The 14,107-nt window shown below is 40.0% G+C and overlaps 1 protein-coding gene and 1 long non-coding RNA gene across 4 annotated transcripts in view; one reads left to right on the top strand and one right to left on the bottom strand.

Annotated features, from left to right (window-relative positions):
* Positions 1-3,605, bottom strand: part of LOC101864675 — a 6,709-nt gene extending 3,104 nt beyond the window's left edge. Inside the window, exon 1 of one of the 3 annotated variants that reach the window (XR_220249.2) lies at positions 3,512-3,605. This is a non-coding gene — a long non-coding RNA (uncharacterized LOC101864675). Of the gene's footprint in view, positions 1-3,493 lie in introns of all 3 variants that reach the window. The other 2 variants (XR_001184701.2, XR_001184702.2) reach the window with 2 other exon arrangements.
* Positions 3,606-3,766: 161 nt separating this feature from the next.
* The window catches only part of LOC101864445 (protein RRP5 homolog), a 46,171-nt gene continuing 35,830 nt past the window's right edge, over positions 3,767-14,107 (top strand). Inside the window, exons 1-4 of the mRNA XM_005094083.2 lie at positions 3,767-3,848; positions 9,834-9,961; positions 13,088-13,216; positions 13,863-14,036. Coding sequence (XP_005094140.1) covers positions 9,857-9,961; positions 13,088-13,216; positions 13,863-14,036 — 408 coding nt within the window. The 5' untranslated portion in view covers positions 3,767-3,848; positions 9,834-9,856. The remainder of the gene's footprint in view (positions 3,849-9,833; positions 9,962-13,087; positions 13,217-13,862; positions 14,037-14,107) is intronic.

Below are 14,107 nucleotides of genomic sequence, written 5' to 3'. Positions count from 1 at the left end.
CCACTAGATCTAGATCTATGGTTATGCAAGAACGAAATGTCAAGAGCAGAAAGTATCTGATGCCTACCGGTCCTCACAATTATAGCCTAATTTTAAGAAGGCTACTTGCTTGTTTGTTTTTTTAAATTAAAGGCAACGGTAATCAGTAGTTGGCCTACTTAGGGAAACCACAAGCAGATAGTATATAGTTAAGTTAATTAGAGAACGTTAGGAGTGCGCCATTGGCCGATATTTATAGTAACAACCATCTTGTTTGTGTCATGAAATAGTTCTTCATTCTGACAAGAGAGAGAGAGAGAGAGAGAGAGAGAGAGAGGGAGAGAGGGAGAGAGAGGGAGAGAGAGAGAGAGAGAGAGAGAGGGGGGGGGGAAAGGTATGAAGACATTCTGTCACTAAGTTACTGTCAGTTGTCTGAAATCTCATCAAAACTTCAGTCACACAGTGCTCATCTTGACCATGGTGTCCATTTTGTCATGGCTAGTGCAAACACACTCACATCAATGATAACCAAACCTCAACAATGTCTGAAAAAAGCTCTGGATGAAAAAGAAGACTGCAGATGAGAGAGAAAGTGCAAGCGTGATGATTATAAACAAACCATGAAAGATGTGTAGATTAAGCTTGTCCTGTGCTTGGAAGAAAGATTTTCTGGCACAAGAGAAGACAAAGTTTTGAAGAGTGCAAGGACATTTGACTGGACAAGTGTGCCTGGAACTGACAAAATGGATGAGCTGAAAGAATATGGTGAGACACAGATGGATGACTTGATAGCTCATTATGAGACTGTGCTTCAACACCAAGGATGCTCAACACTGAAATACAGGAAGAGTGGCTCATGTTTCTCTCCGAAAGTCAGGGTTCAATACCTCTGAATGAGAACAAGACAAGATCAATCCTGATAAACGAAAAAAGCAAGGGAAGTTCCCAATCTGTCTCATTTTGGCTCATATAATCTTTTTTTTGCCATCATCCACAGCCGAGGTAGAAAAGCAGTTTTCTTTGATGAAGCCCATCCTTGGTGATTGAAGGCATTCGCTTTCCAGAGATATGCTTGAAAAGATCTTATACGTCCCAATGGTCCTGAGATCAAAGAATTCAATCCAGAACCCTGCTTTGCCAAGTGGCAAGAGATGTGTCTCACAAATAGACATTCTGATAAAACAGCACTTTTCTCTAAATTATCTTCTCAGGTGATATTTTTTAAAATCACTTTTTACTCAGAAGGGACAAACAGTAAGCTAGTCTTTTTCTAACCTATATTGTGCGTGCCAATATATTTTCAATATTCTAATCTAGTCAAAAGTCATAATATGACATGCTGATTGTTTAGGTCTCTTTTATATAAAATATACTTTAAAACATGTTTTTTCAAAACTTGTTTTCACTTATCATAGTCATAACTTCATACTGTTTAACTGCTAGACAGCAGTTTTTAGTTAGGCTACTCATTCTTTTTTTCCATACAAGTTCATAAACTGTTGTTTTTTTTCACTCCTCATTTTTTTTTTTCATACAAGTTCAAAATTTGTTTACATTTACCATGATTAATTGTTTTTATTTAACTACACTGCCTGTGAACCACTCTGTTTGAATCTCATTAATGATTAATGTCCTACCTAATTATAATTGGCCATAATTTACTGTTTTCTATCGTACCCTATTGTCAACAGTCATATTCATTATTCATATTAATCCAATCAATAAGAGTTAGTCATAAAGGCATTTAACACTTTCCCGACCTTGCCTCGCTGGACCGAGAGCCGCAAAATACGGCTCGAGTGGCTCGCAATCTATTCCAATCCAGTAAAGAAATTTTTGGCCGATCCAAGTTTTCAAAATAATAGAATAGACTTCCTGTTAGCAGATGCAAAAGAAAATATAGCACTGAGAGACGATTTTCAGTCATTTCAGCGCTTTTTTTGTCCCCTTCTATATGTAAAAATAAAAATAAAATCGCTCCCCTGACTTCAGTATATGTCTCATATTTTCATTTCTATATTAGGTACACATGTATAACTTTCAGCATTTCTTTGCATTACTTTAGGCAACCTACCTGGAAAGTTTGAATGATGCTGTTGTTGTACTTGTTTAGATATGACCTTTCAAAGCTGGAAAATAGTTGATTTAATATGACACCTTCGATATCGCACTATCACTTTTAGAAACCCCACACTAATATAATTGTAATAAATCTTCAATATTGTATCACCATCTGATAGATTATTTTTTAACCTTCAGTTTGATGGGCCATATGATATGGTTTAACTGTGCTTAGGTGGATGTTTTGACATCTTCCTTTCGCGGGGTAGGGGCGTAAAAATAGGCCAGGGAAAAGCCCTGGGCCAGTGGTGGATTTTGGCCTGGTAGGAAAAGAATTAAGTCAGAGGCAATCATGATCATTAATTCGACTTAAAACTGCGATTTTTAGTGCTTTTGTTTTTAAGGGATTTTACTTTGATTTACTTAGTTTCATTCATAATTTTACAAATTTTCCAATAACTCTGTACTTTTGTAGAAGCAAGAATAAATTGTATTGTTTTTTATATAAACGTTGTTATGCACGATCTAATATTACCAACTTAAATCAACAAAATGATCACCTATAATTTTTGCCTTGGTGCCCTAGCAAATTGCCTCGGTGCCCTCTGAATTTTAGGCCCCACCGAGGCAACTTTTTGCCTGCCCTCCTTACCATTTAATTCAAGCCCGGAAGTTCTCGCAAGATCAACTCCTCCCCTCTTCTCTCTCTCTCTGTCTCTTTCTGAATACTGTCTATCGGTGTGGACGATCAAACTGACCAAAACAAAGTTAAAAAATGATGTTAAAACACAAAAGTAAATTAATTTGGTTGTCTACAAAGATGCTACGGCTATTTAACTTTTCGAATCGAGCCGAACTACGCGGGTCGCCATTTTGTTTTGCCCGGAAATTCTCGCGCTACTCCTCTCTCTCTTTCTCTCTCTCTCTCCACTGCCCACAGACAAAATTGTACGCTGTTAGTAGGCTACAGTTGTAATGGAAAGTTTGTTCATGGCGCAGAATTCTACAATTTTTCTGTTATCACAGTGTAGAATTCTGTGGTTTAGGGTGAACGCAAATCGGGTGAGAATAGCCACAAGACTCGCCTGCACTATTCTCACTCCGGGTGAGAATAGAGGTGGCCCCCAAAAATTGTCGCCCAGCAGCCACTTGCTAACTCAGTATAGTTTGGGCTTAGGCCTAGATCTAGATCAGCTCTCCGACAATGATGATCTGAAAGTAAAACACCCTTGGCCCTTGAGTTTGAGGCAGAGGAGACTTGAAGTTGATAGTTGAGATGCCAGCAGTCGAGGCCGAGGTAACACTGTCATTGTCATTGGGCTTGAGATTTCAACCCATGGCAGTCAGTAAGTTAATAAGTTGTAGATTTAAGGAGATCTGTACTTGGAGCTGAAAAGGGTACAGAAAAGTGCTAAGAAAATATACATAGAAAGATTTAATGTGTCTGACATACACAAATTCTCACCCTGACCTTTGCGGCAACAAGTTGACTGGGACGACAGGGATAGCGGAAGTAGAAAATTTTCATTTCCTCACTAATGATTGTAGGAACGGCGTCAATTATCTTTTTAAAAATATCGTACGCCTATCAAATTAATATTTTTGAACATTCTATTGAATTAGTTAATGTTCAACGTTTATCAATTTTATCGTCATGAATTTCTTTGATTGATCAGAATTAGATTTTTGAAGGGGGGGAATAGTATCCAATCCAAAGCTATAAAAAATTCTGACCGTTCCTAGAATATGGCGCAGCCCTGTGTTTCGCGCATGAGGATTACAGGACCAAAACAAACTGTCTACAACGGGTGAGTGGCCACAAGGATGTAAAGTTCTTTGTTTTATTTACATTCACAGATAAAATTTATTTATGATTGATGCTGTAAATAAAGACATATATTATTGAGTCGGTCAATTGCAATACATTTCCTGTAAAGAGTAAGAGTGGGTCAAACACACGCACAAACTAGATCTACACCAAAGACAAAGTTCTAATATATACACAACATTAACAACGCACGTTGTTTTGTCTTGAGTCTGGGTGACTCGTGTCTTTCAAACTTACCCCAGTGAGATCTAGATCTAGATATTAGATATAGATTCTAGATCTAGATCTAGACAGACATCTAGATCTAGAATCTAGATCTAGATCTATATCTACATCTAGATTTCTAGATCAAATAAATGGTATTATTTTGGGTGATCTTATTATTATGTCTTATACTTTAATAAATAAAGACTTTAGCACGTTTAATTCTTGAAAGTGGCTATTCTCACCCGCCCGGAAGTTCTCGCAAGATCAACTCCTCCCCTCTTCTCTCTCTCTCTGTCTCTTTCTGAGTACTGTCTATCGGTGTGGACGATCAAATTGACCAAAACAAAGTTAAAAAATGATGTTAAAACTCAAAAATAAATTAATTTGCTTGTCTACAAAGATGCTACGGCTATTTAACTTTTCGAATCGAGCCGAACTACACGGTACTCCTCTCTCTCTTTCTCTCTCTCTCTCCACTGCCCACAGACAAAATTGTACGCTTTTAGTAGGCTACAGTTGTAATGGAACGTTTGTTCACGGCACAGAATTCTACAATTTTTCTGTTATCACAGTGTAGAATTCTGTGGTTTAGGGTGAACGCAAAATTTGGTGAACGCGCACCGGGTGAGAATAGCCACAAGACTCGCCTGCACTATTCTCACTCCGGGTAAGAATAGAGGTGGCCTTAATTCTTCAATTGAGGACTTCCGAAACGAGCGACCACCATCAGATCTGGATCAAAATTCTATGTCATCAAGATTGTACTCAATGGCTTCCAAAATCATGATGGAAGACTGAAAACCACTGTACGATCTGTTTATGACAAAATTACGGTAGATCTAGATCTAGATCTAGTTTGCACATGGCCACCTCTATTCTCACCCGGGATGAGAATAGTGCAGGCAAATTTTTTGGCTATTCTCACCCGGTGCGCGTTCACCGTTATAGCCTAGATCTAGGCCAACAAATTTTGCGTTCACCCTAAACCACAGAATTCTACACTGATAACAGAAAAATTGTAGAATTCTGTGCCGTGCACAAACGTTCCATTACAACAACTGTAGCCTACTAAAAGCGTACAATTTTGTCTGTGGGCAGTGGAGAGAGAGAGAGGAGTAGCGCGAGAACTTCCGGTCAAAACAAAATGGCGACCCGCGTAGTTCTGTTCGATTCGAAAAGCTAAATAGCCGTAGCATCTTTTGTTTTTTTTTGTTTTTGTAAAGTGTTTTACGGCGCTCGCAACTGCATAGGTCATATGAGCGCGCGGGACACACCTAATATTTTCAGTTGGTAGGAAATTTTTGAATTTTGCCCGGGTGGCGGCCGAAGCCTACTCTTATCGATTTTAGACCACCAAGGGATCTTTAACGTGCGCAACTTGCACACGAGCCCTCCGAGATTTTTCGCCCTTGTCCGAGAAGGCTAGGAGTAGATCTTTCCTACCAGAAGATCAGGGGTGTGGCAGAAAGACAGCAGTAAGGAGGAGCCAAGGAGTAGCAGTAGAAAGGCTGCAGAAAGAGTCAGGAGCCCAGAGGAGGGGGCAAAGGAGGTGAGGGGGTGGGGGCAGAAAGTGGAATTGAAAGCAGACAACAGAACATTGCTAGAGAGCTAGAAAGGAGGTGAAAGGAGACAATTTTAGAGAAGAAAATCCTTCGGTCGCTACCCGGATTCGAACCCGGGACCTTTGAATGAGAGGCCAACACCTTAACCTCTAGGCCACGAGAGCCCCCATAGCATCTTTGTAGACAACCAAATTAATTTACTTTTGTGTTTTAACATCATTTTTTAACTTTGTTTTGGTCAATTTGATCGTCCACACCGATAGACAGTATTCAGAAAGAAACAGAGAGAGAGAGCGGGGAGGAGTAGATTTTGCGAGAACTTCCGGGCAAAACAAAATGGCGACCCGCGTAGTTCGGCTCGATTCGAACAGTGAAATAGCCATAGCATCTTTGAAGACGATCAAATTAGCTTACTTTTGTGCTATAACGTAATTTTTTCTTGGCTTTTATCAATTTGATCATCCACACCGATAGACAGTATTCCAAAATGAGGAAAAGCAGGTCTTGTTTCGCACCGGGTGAGAATAGCCTACGCTGACAAGTCTCACCCGGGGTGAGAGGTAGATCGTTTTTCTATTCTCACCCCGGATGAGAATAGCCACTTCCTTTGCACATTTTTAGGCGTAGTTCAAAGTTTTGAAGGTCTGAGTCGGGGATTAGTAGATCACCTTATTTTGTAGCTTTTTTTTAGGATTTTAGGGTTTTATTAGGGAAGGACTTCCGTAACGAGTGACCACCCTATCAAACATAATAAAGAAGAGATCTAACCCTACCCCTAGATCTACCCCTACCCCTTCCCCTCGATCTACCCCTACCCCTAGCCCTCAATTCGGGAGGACTTCCGTAACGAACAACCACTATGAGACAGAGCAGAATTGAGGGCTTGGGGTAGGGTTAAGGTTAGGAGTAGGGTTAGGTCTAGGCCTCTTCTTTATTGTGTTTGATGGGGTGGTCGCTCGTTACGGAAGTCCTCCCTTATTTCATGCGATTAAACGTAGAAGGGCGCAAACTATTTTTAGGTAGCCGCCCATCTTGTTTAACGTCAGACCAGGATACACCCCCCTCCGATCACGTGACTACATCTAAGTATCCAACCGCATGGCACCAAAAGATGGAAATGTCTACCTGTATATTAACCCTCGTAGCGCTCCAGGCGACAAAATTCACCTCCCCTCTCTCACTCTGCTGAGCGTGCAAGGCGAATATAAATCTGACTAAAATTCAGAGGGCACCGAGGCAATTTGCTAGGGCACCGAGGCAAAAATTATAGGTGATCATTTTGTCGCCTCTAACTAAGCCTTTTTGATAACAATTGAGACGTGAGCTTTAATATCCAGTTACTAGTTCTATTTAAACTGGCCCTCCCTGCGTCATAACTATGTTGAGCTGACGTTGCTGGGGGCAAAGTTAATTGTTTCGACCAATGAGACTGCGCGTAGCGATATCGCACTCTCTGCTTATGGGGGAAGGGGCCACGGCTGTCGGTTTTGTGCGATGTGATTTTTTTTTTAAATTACAGAAAAACTCAATACTCAACAAAATCAAATTAAACATGTGGGAAAAAAATGGTAGCGGAAGTAGCGATGATGCTGTAGTGGTGGTGGAAAGACCCTGAGTTGTCAGTTATCGTGTACTTAGACACTGCTGTTTGGTAGATCTAATGAGAGTGCAATCAGGGTTAGGCCTTATAGGTCGGTGAGTATGATCACTCCGAACACTTATTCATATGGAGAGTTTGGTTGTGCTCGAGGTGCTCTTATCAAGGAAATAAAGAAAACAATACTTGTATAATAAATGTTTAATCAACACACAACAATTTATCACAAGCCATTAAATCTTGACCGTATTTGGAATACCACGTGAAGTTCGCAGCCAATCACATCCGTCCAAATACTGAGTTCAGGTGCTCGATTTAACGTCGTGTTAATTTGACCGCCTCACTCAACCGTCAACGTTAACACTTTAAGTTCATCACACAACTCTTTTTGGATGCTCAAACTCAAAGACTGACGTGCTCAATAAACCAATTTTCTTTTTTTTTTAAATTCACTTCATCATCATAGTTTATTGACAGAATGCGCAGTAAGTATATTTCACGGATCGACAAAAGGCGCTGCGCGATCCGCTGATCGACAGAATGCGCAACAATCGATGGATTGTCGTGCGTTTCCTTGATCAACCAAATGCGCTACGCGGTCGATGGATAGCGCAAATCGACAGATCGCGCCCAACAAATACATATTAGCCTACTTGTTTTGTTTTAATGTCTGTCGCTATTCTCTCCCTGGGTAAGAATAGTATCCATTTTTTGTTCTCACTCGGGTAAGAATAATTATTATTACTCTCACCCGGTCTGAGAATACAATGGATTTTATTCTCACCTGGGTGTTGAGAACAGGTAGGCTTAACCTAAATAAAATAATATACAAGTAAATAGGCTGATAAAAAATTGTGAAATAAGGCAGTATAATGATTACACGATACCCTTAACACTTGACAGCGAGGCAGACGGATTCAGCCACTCATTTCCTTAGTTATTCGAAGCTGGTAAAACCTGGCTAAGTTGTTCGGAATTGCAAAATGGCCAGGTTTTGCAGGGTACAATAACTATGGCGACTATCGCATTGTAGTGTGTTGTTATTCTTCTTCCATTTTCAACAAAAATTACAGTAATTATACAGAAACAAGGGGGGTTTTTTGTGCGGGGTGTCTATGTACACTGTAACCGGGCACCTAGCCTCAGTATAGAATGCACGGTATCGGCAACCAGGCAGGTAGTCTCAGTGTCGCGTACGTTCGTAGATACTGAGACTAGGTGCTCGGTTACCGTGTACGTAGATATACTCCGTTTCTTGTGAGCTAGATCCAGAATCTAGACATGGAAACAGCTAGCTCTAGAAAAGGATGCACAGGAAAGGCTTCGCTAAAGCTCCATTGGGAGTTAAAAAGGGCAGGAGAGATCTAGAATCTAGATCTATGACAGATGATCAGTGTTGAATCCCAACATGTCATAATTTCTGTGATAGACTCTCAAAACCTAAACAATATAAAAAAGGTGGAAATGAAAAACGCGGGTGAAAATAGTATGGAGTCCGGGTGAGAATACTCACTCCATTTGTTTTGGGGTTTTTTTTCAGTTTGTAGTAGAGTAATTGTATTGCTCCCGTTCAGGTTTTCAACGCCTGACCAAAAAAAAAAATCGTTTTGGATATGAATTTGACAGATCGCTATACTATAGAAAATAATATTCCATTGTCACTGTCTGGCTGTCAACACTGCTGGGTTTTTTTTGTGACATTTCAAATTGTAATGTAATATGAATTATTAATTTACATGTGTGTCATGGCGCGGTGGAATCGGGCGCTCGTCAAATTTTGGGCATATATATGGGGTTATTGGTATTACTAAAAGCTGATTTTTATGTGAATGCCATGCTTCAGATGAAATAAATATATCCATCTATCTATCTTAAATAGAACTCAAGTTTGTGATTGAAGAATGTGAGGTCGCTTGATTTCAGTGGTGAAATTAGCGAGAAAATGGCCACCAAAGTTTGGTGACTCCAATAGTTAAAGAGTCCTTGAAAACAGAAAAATTACATTTTTGTGTGCTTTTAATCAATGTATTTCAGTATGATTCGTGTTTTTATAAATATGGACTTAAAACTACTTAAAAGACGTTGAGCCAAAAAATAAAAATTTGATAAAACAGACTAATTGGAAAATCTGTTTCTCCAATTTCTGCTGTATTTTGACGAGCACCTGATTTCACCAAGCTGCCTCACATTATATTGTCTTGACCATTCATGACTCTGACATAGTTTACTTTATTGTAACTTAAGACAAAGTTATAGAACTCTATAATGAGGTGTCAGTGACTGGTTGAAATGAATACAACTTGTCTTCTAAGTGTGTATGTATGTTCATGGCATTATACTTCTAAGGCAAGTCTAAGGCCTATGTATTGAATGGGGTGATGATGCAACTGTTAACATTCATTGTTTCAATTTGTTGTCGTCGTATTGACCATTGACCTGGACACAGCATACAGAAGTATCCTAAAAGTAATAGTAATGACAGTGTGGTGTTTATTTACTGAAAATGAACTGCTTTTTCATTCTTCCTTTAAAAAAGCTACAGTGTACTCATGAATAATATCATGTTTGAATTTCTTTCAAGCTTGTACTTTCTTTTCAGGTTCTAGTCTAGCCAAACACAAAATGTGGAAGGCGGAAGAAGATTTCCCTCGTGGTGGTGCGCGTAAACAGAAGCCACAAGAGGATGAAGGCAAAGGAGATGAGAATGAAGAGTTGCCTGTTAAAAAGGTGAACAATCTCAAAATAATATTGATCCTTCATCATAATAGTTAATAGTGACAGTGGTTTGGAATGAGAATATGGGGGCCTGTTGAAAGTATGCCGGATGGCAAAGGTCAAACTTGATCAGTAAGATCATAATATGATGCCGTTTTTAAGACTTGACTATGTATAGGCACTACTTTTATTTTTTCATCCTCTGTTGCCGTTAAGCGTCGGGGAGATGCAGTTTTCTATGGTAGGCCAGCTCCGCAGCTCTTTCAGCTGTGATGTAATGTTTTCTTAGGGTTTCTTTGACACCTTCGATCCACCTTTTGCATGGCCTTAATCTTCCTTTATAGGTTGAGTGCTTGGTGTTGTAGGCTCTCGAGGCTGGCTGGTCAGGTGACATGCGTAACAGGTGGCCAAACCATTTTATCCTCTGTCTTTCTATGTAATACAGGCAGGACTCAGTGCCGTTAGCTGCTCTTACTTCTTCATTTCTCTGCCTGTCTCGTCTGGTGATGTTAAGGGTTTTGCAGAGACATTTCATTTCGCATGCTGTAATTTTGCTTAAAGTCCAGGTCTTGCACTGATAACATAATGTTGGTATGAATAGTGAGGTGCTGTCTCTTTGTGTCAATGGAGATGTTTTAGATGAGATAGGGGGGGTGCGAGCTGGTAGGTGACAGCGTTGGCTTTTTGAATTCGCATTTCTATTTTCTGTCTATTGACCCGTTTTCAGAAAAAGTGCTACCAAGATATTTAGACTCCTTCACCATTTTCAGTTGTTTACTATTGACATGGATATTCAGGGGACTATGGTTTCGGCTCACTTTCATAACTTCTGTTTTTGATGTGCTTATTGTAATGTTGAATTTCTCACAGGTGTTGTTGAGTTCGGTAGTGTGATTTTGGAGGCTTTGTTGGTCATGATGAATAAGACATTGGTCGTCTGCGAACATAAATTCATTTAGGCTTTTTGGACTTTGGTATTATAAACAGGAGGGGAGATAAAACGCATCCCTGTCGTACTCCAGACCTTACTTTGAACCTGTCTGTATTGCCTTCCTTCGTTCTTCTGAGCTTCTGCTGTTGGTATATAGAGCTCTGACATTATCTAACATTTGTCCTCTGACGCCATACTTTTTGAGTGTCTTCCAGAGTTTTGCATGGTTTACTGTGTCAAACGCCTTCTCCTGGTCTATAAAGACAGTGGTGGATTCTTTGTTGTGTTCGATTGTTTTCTCGCATTCTATCGTAATGTGAATACAGCATTTGTGCATCCTCTTCCCTTTTGGAATCCAAACTGAGCTTTGCTCGGATTTATCTCTACAATAGGTCTTATGCACTGCTCTAGTATCTTTGCATATATTTTATCTGAGTGGCTTAACAATGAGATGCCTCTGTATGTTGTGCAGTCGCGTTTGTTGCCCTTTTTTTCCCATAATGGTACCACTATGGCTTTCTGCCAGTCTTCTGGGCATTTTCTTTGCTCCCAGGCTCTGTTGAAAATTCGCCTCAGCCACAGTATACCGGTGTTTCCACAAGCTCTTATGGCTTCCACTATGATGTCATCTGGTCCTGGGGCTGGTCTTGAATGCCTTCACTGGGAAGTATTGGTGGTTCTGTTTGATCTCCGTATGATGGTTGGAACTCTTCTTGTTGTCCGTGGCAAACGTCTGGGTTGAGAAGTTCTTGGAAGTAATTTTCCCATCTTTTCTTAATTGCATGTTTGCCGAGAATGGCATTTCCCTCTTTGTCGTTTATAATGCATGTCGGGTTGTATGGTTCTTTCCTTACCCGCATGCTCTTCACACTTTTATAAAATTGTCCGGGGCTTTCCTTGCAGATTTTGGTCAGTTTCTCGCCATATATTTTCCTTGCTTTTTCTTTAGCAGTTTTGATGATTCTTTTGGTCTCTCTTCTCGCTTTCCTGTTTTCTATATAGTCTTCTTCGATCTTTGACTTATGGCATTTCTTGAATTTCTTCTTTTTCATTCTAATTGCTTCTTTGGTTTCATCCTTCCACCAGCATGTTATTCTGCCTTTGTTTCTGTCCGTGTTTTCTCCTTTAATTGTTTTGTAGCAGTAATTATCCGCCGTCGGCGTGCTAGGCCAGTCACGGTTTCACCAGAGCCCCTTTAGCCAGCAACGTTTCAGAGTGACCCGGGACGGCCTTCACGGCTAGCGTAACGCCTCAGTGACATAAAGTCACACCGTACTTCACCCGGACCCAGCTATCCCCTACTTTATCCTGTTTCCACCTCCCCCGACGAGGACGAAGGGTTGGACTGTATTGTGTTTTGCTGTAATTGCCTACATTCAATTTTACAAGAGTCAAACCTGCTCTAACAGCCATCTGCCCATGACGGTCACCTGTACAAATGACCACTTCCCACTTTCTCTCTCACACAAACACAATCTCCCATCCCCACCCCTGCATTTTTCTTCATTATTATAGTGACATTGTTCAAGACGTCCAACTGTCTTCTGAGACAACCACTTTTCTCCTCAACAATGAGTGGCCTTCTAGGACAATTTTAAATTAATAAATATATCCTTCGAGGAAGCTTTTGCGGCTAATTAGGCTATTACATGGTGAAAAATGTCAGTTGCAGCGGATTCAAGAAAAGAATTGAAGCTCTGCGCTTTGTTATAATGTCATATGCCTCTTCAAGTATTTTGTATTTAGCCTTCTTTTCTTGGTCTTTTCATATAATTGGAGACTGGTCTTGACTTTCCTCTTACACTAGCTGTAATCTTCTGAGTCTAAAGTTAATTTTTTCGGTTATGGTCATGTCCCTCTCAAAATCTTGAACGAGTTCTGCCTTTTTACTCCACATCCGGTTTTTCGTTCTTGTTTAGGGGGGGGGGGGTGTCTTCCTTTCTATGAAAATGTCACGATTTTTCTGAGTCTGCATTCTGTATGGATCTTAATAGATTAATGACAGTTGTAAGATTATGATTTTGCACGGGAGTCATTTGTGCAGACAATTTGAAGCGCATCAGTGGCTCATATTGTGATATCATCACAGGAGGCTTTTTGTTTCTTGGTCATTGTTGCTGGACAGTTTCTGGTATCAGTTCCACGTTCCATCAGTAAATTGATTTTTTTTTTCTTCTCAATATTCCTTTCGTTTCATTGCATTTCAGAATGCCAACAAGCAGCAGAAGGCAATAAAAAGAAAGCGGAGTGATAGTGAATTGACCACTGTGTCCTTACCTCTGAAGAAAGTTAAAAAAAGGAGCTCAGAAGGCCATGTTGGTGTCCCACTGCACCAAGTAAGTGATTATTGACCCACCATTTATAAACATGGGCATTTCCCCCTTTCCCCAAACACAAAAATAGCTTGAGTTTATTTTAATGAAAAGTAGTTTTTTTTATTATATTATGTGTTTGAAAAGTACCAATTGCTGCCTTTGAACTTCCTACACAATAAGAACTTCACACTAGCGCTGTAATTTCTATCAGTAGTAATATGTTTCAGCTATGTAACGAGAAGAAACAGATCAACTCTTGGTAGTTCTAAAATCATTGCTGAGGTCTGCAATTCCTCAATAAAAATAGTCAGCATGCTATGAATAGTTTAAAATCACAGTGAGTTTACTGTTGTCTTGTAAATCAGGGTTTTTGGAAGGGGGGGGGGGTGTGCTTGTAACACTGTAATTTAGTATGTATTGCATAAAGAGCTGCCACATGAATAGGTTAAACACTGAGTGTGTTTGTATTTTACGGCACCAACAGATATATATTCTTACACTTACAACAGTGGGTGGTTGGAGAGTTTCAGTGGTAGGTCCTCCCTTTGTCATTTGTCTCTTTTTAAATTTTCCTCCACAACCTGATCTCTTTTGTGGTGTCGATATGCTACTATATGCACACAAAAAAAGTATGTACAACTGAGTAATGGACTCTCTTTTATTTCAGTGTCTCACCACAGAGTTGTGTGTCTTGGGATGTGTGCGAGAAGCTCATGAGTATCATGTGTCTGTTTCGCTGCCTGGCAACCGTTTGGCCACTCTGCCCATTACTGAAATATCCCCAGCCTACACTCAGCAGTTGCAGAAATTGGCCCAGTCTGCTGAACCAGAGATATCTGAGGTGAGGTTTGAAATGTTGAATTTATTTTTTCAAAGTTATTGTATTTAAGGCTTTTTATTTTTCTAGCTTTT

Source organism: Aplysia californica, unplaced genomic scaffold, assembly GCF_000002075.1.
Source record: "Aplysia californica isolate F4 #8 unplaced genomic scaffold, AplCal3.0 scaffold00075, whole genome shotgun sequence".
Lineage (NCBI taxonomy): Eukaryota > Metazoa > Mollusca > Gastropoda > Aplysiida > Aplysiidae > Aplysia > Aplysia californica.
This window is presented reverse-complemented; position numbering and strand designations above follow the sequence as displayed.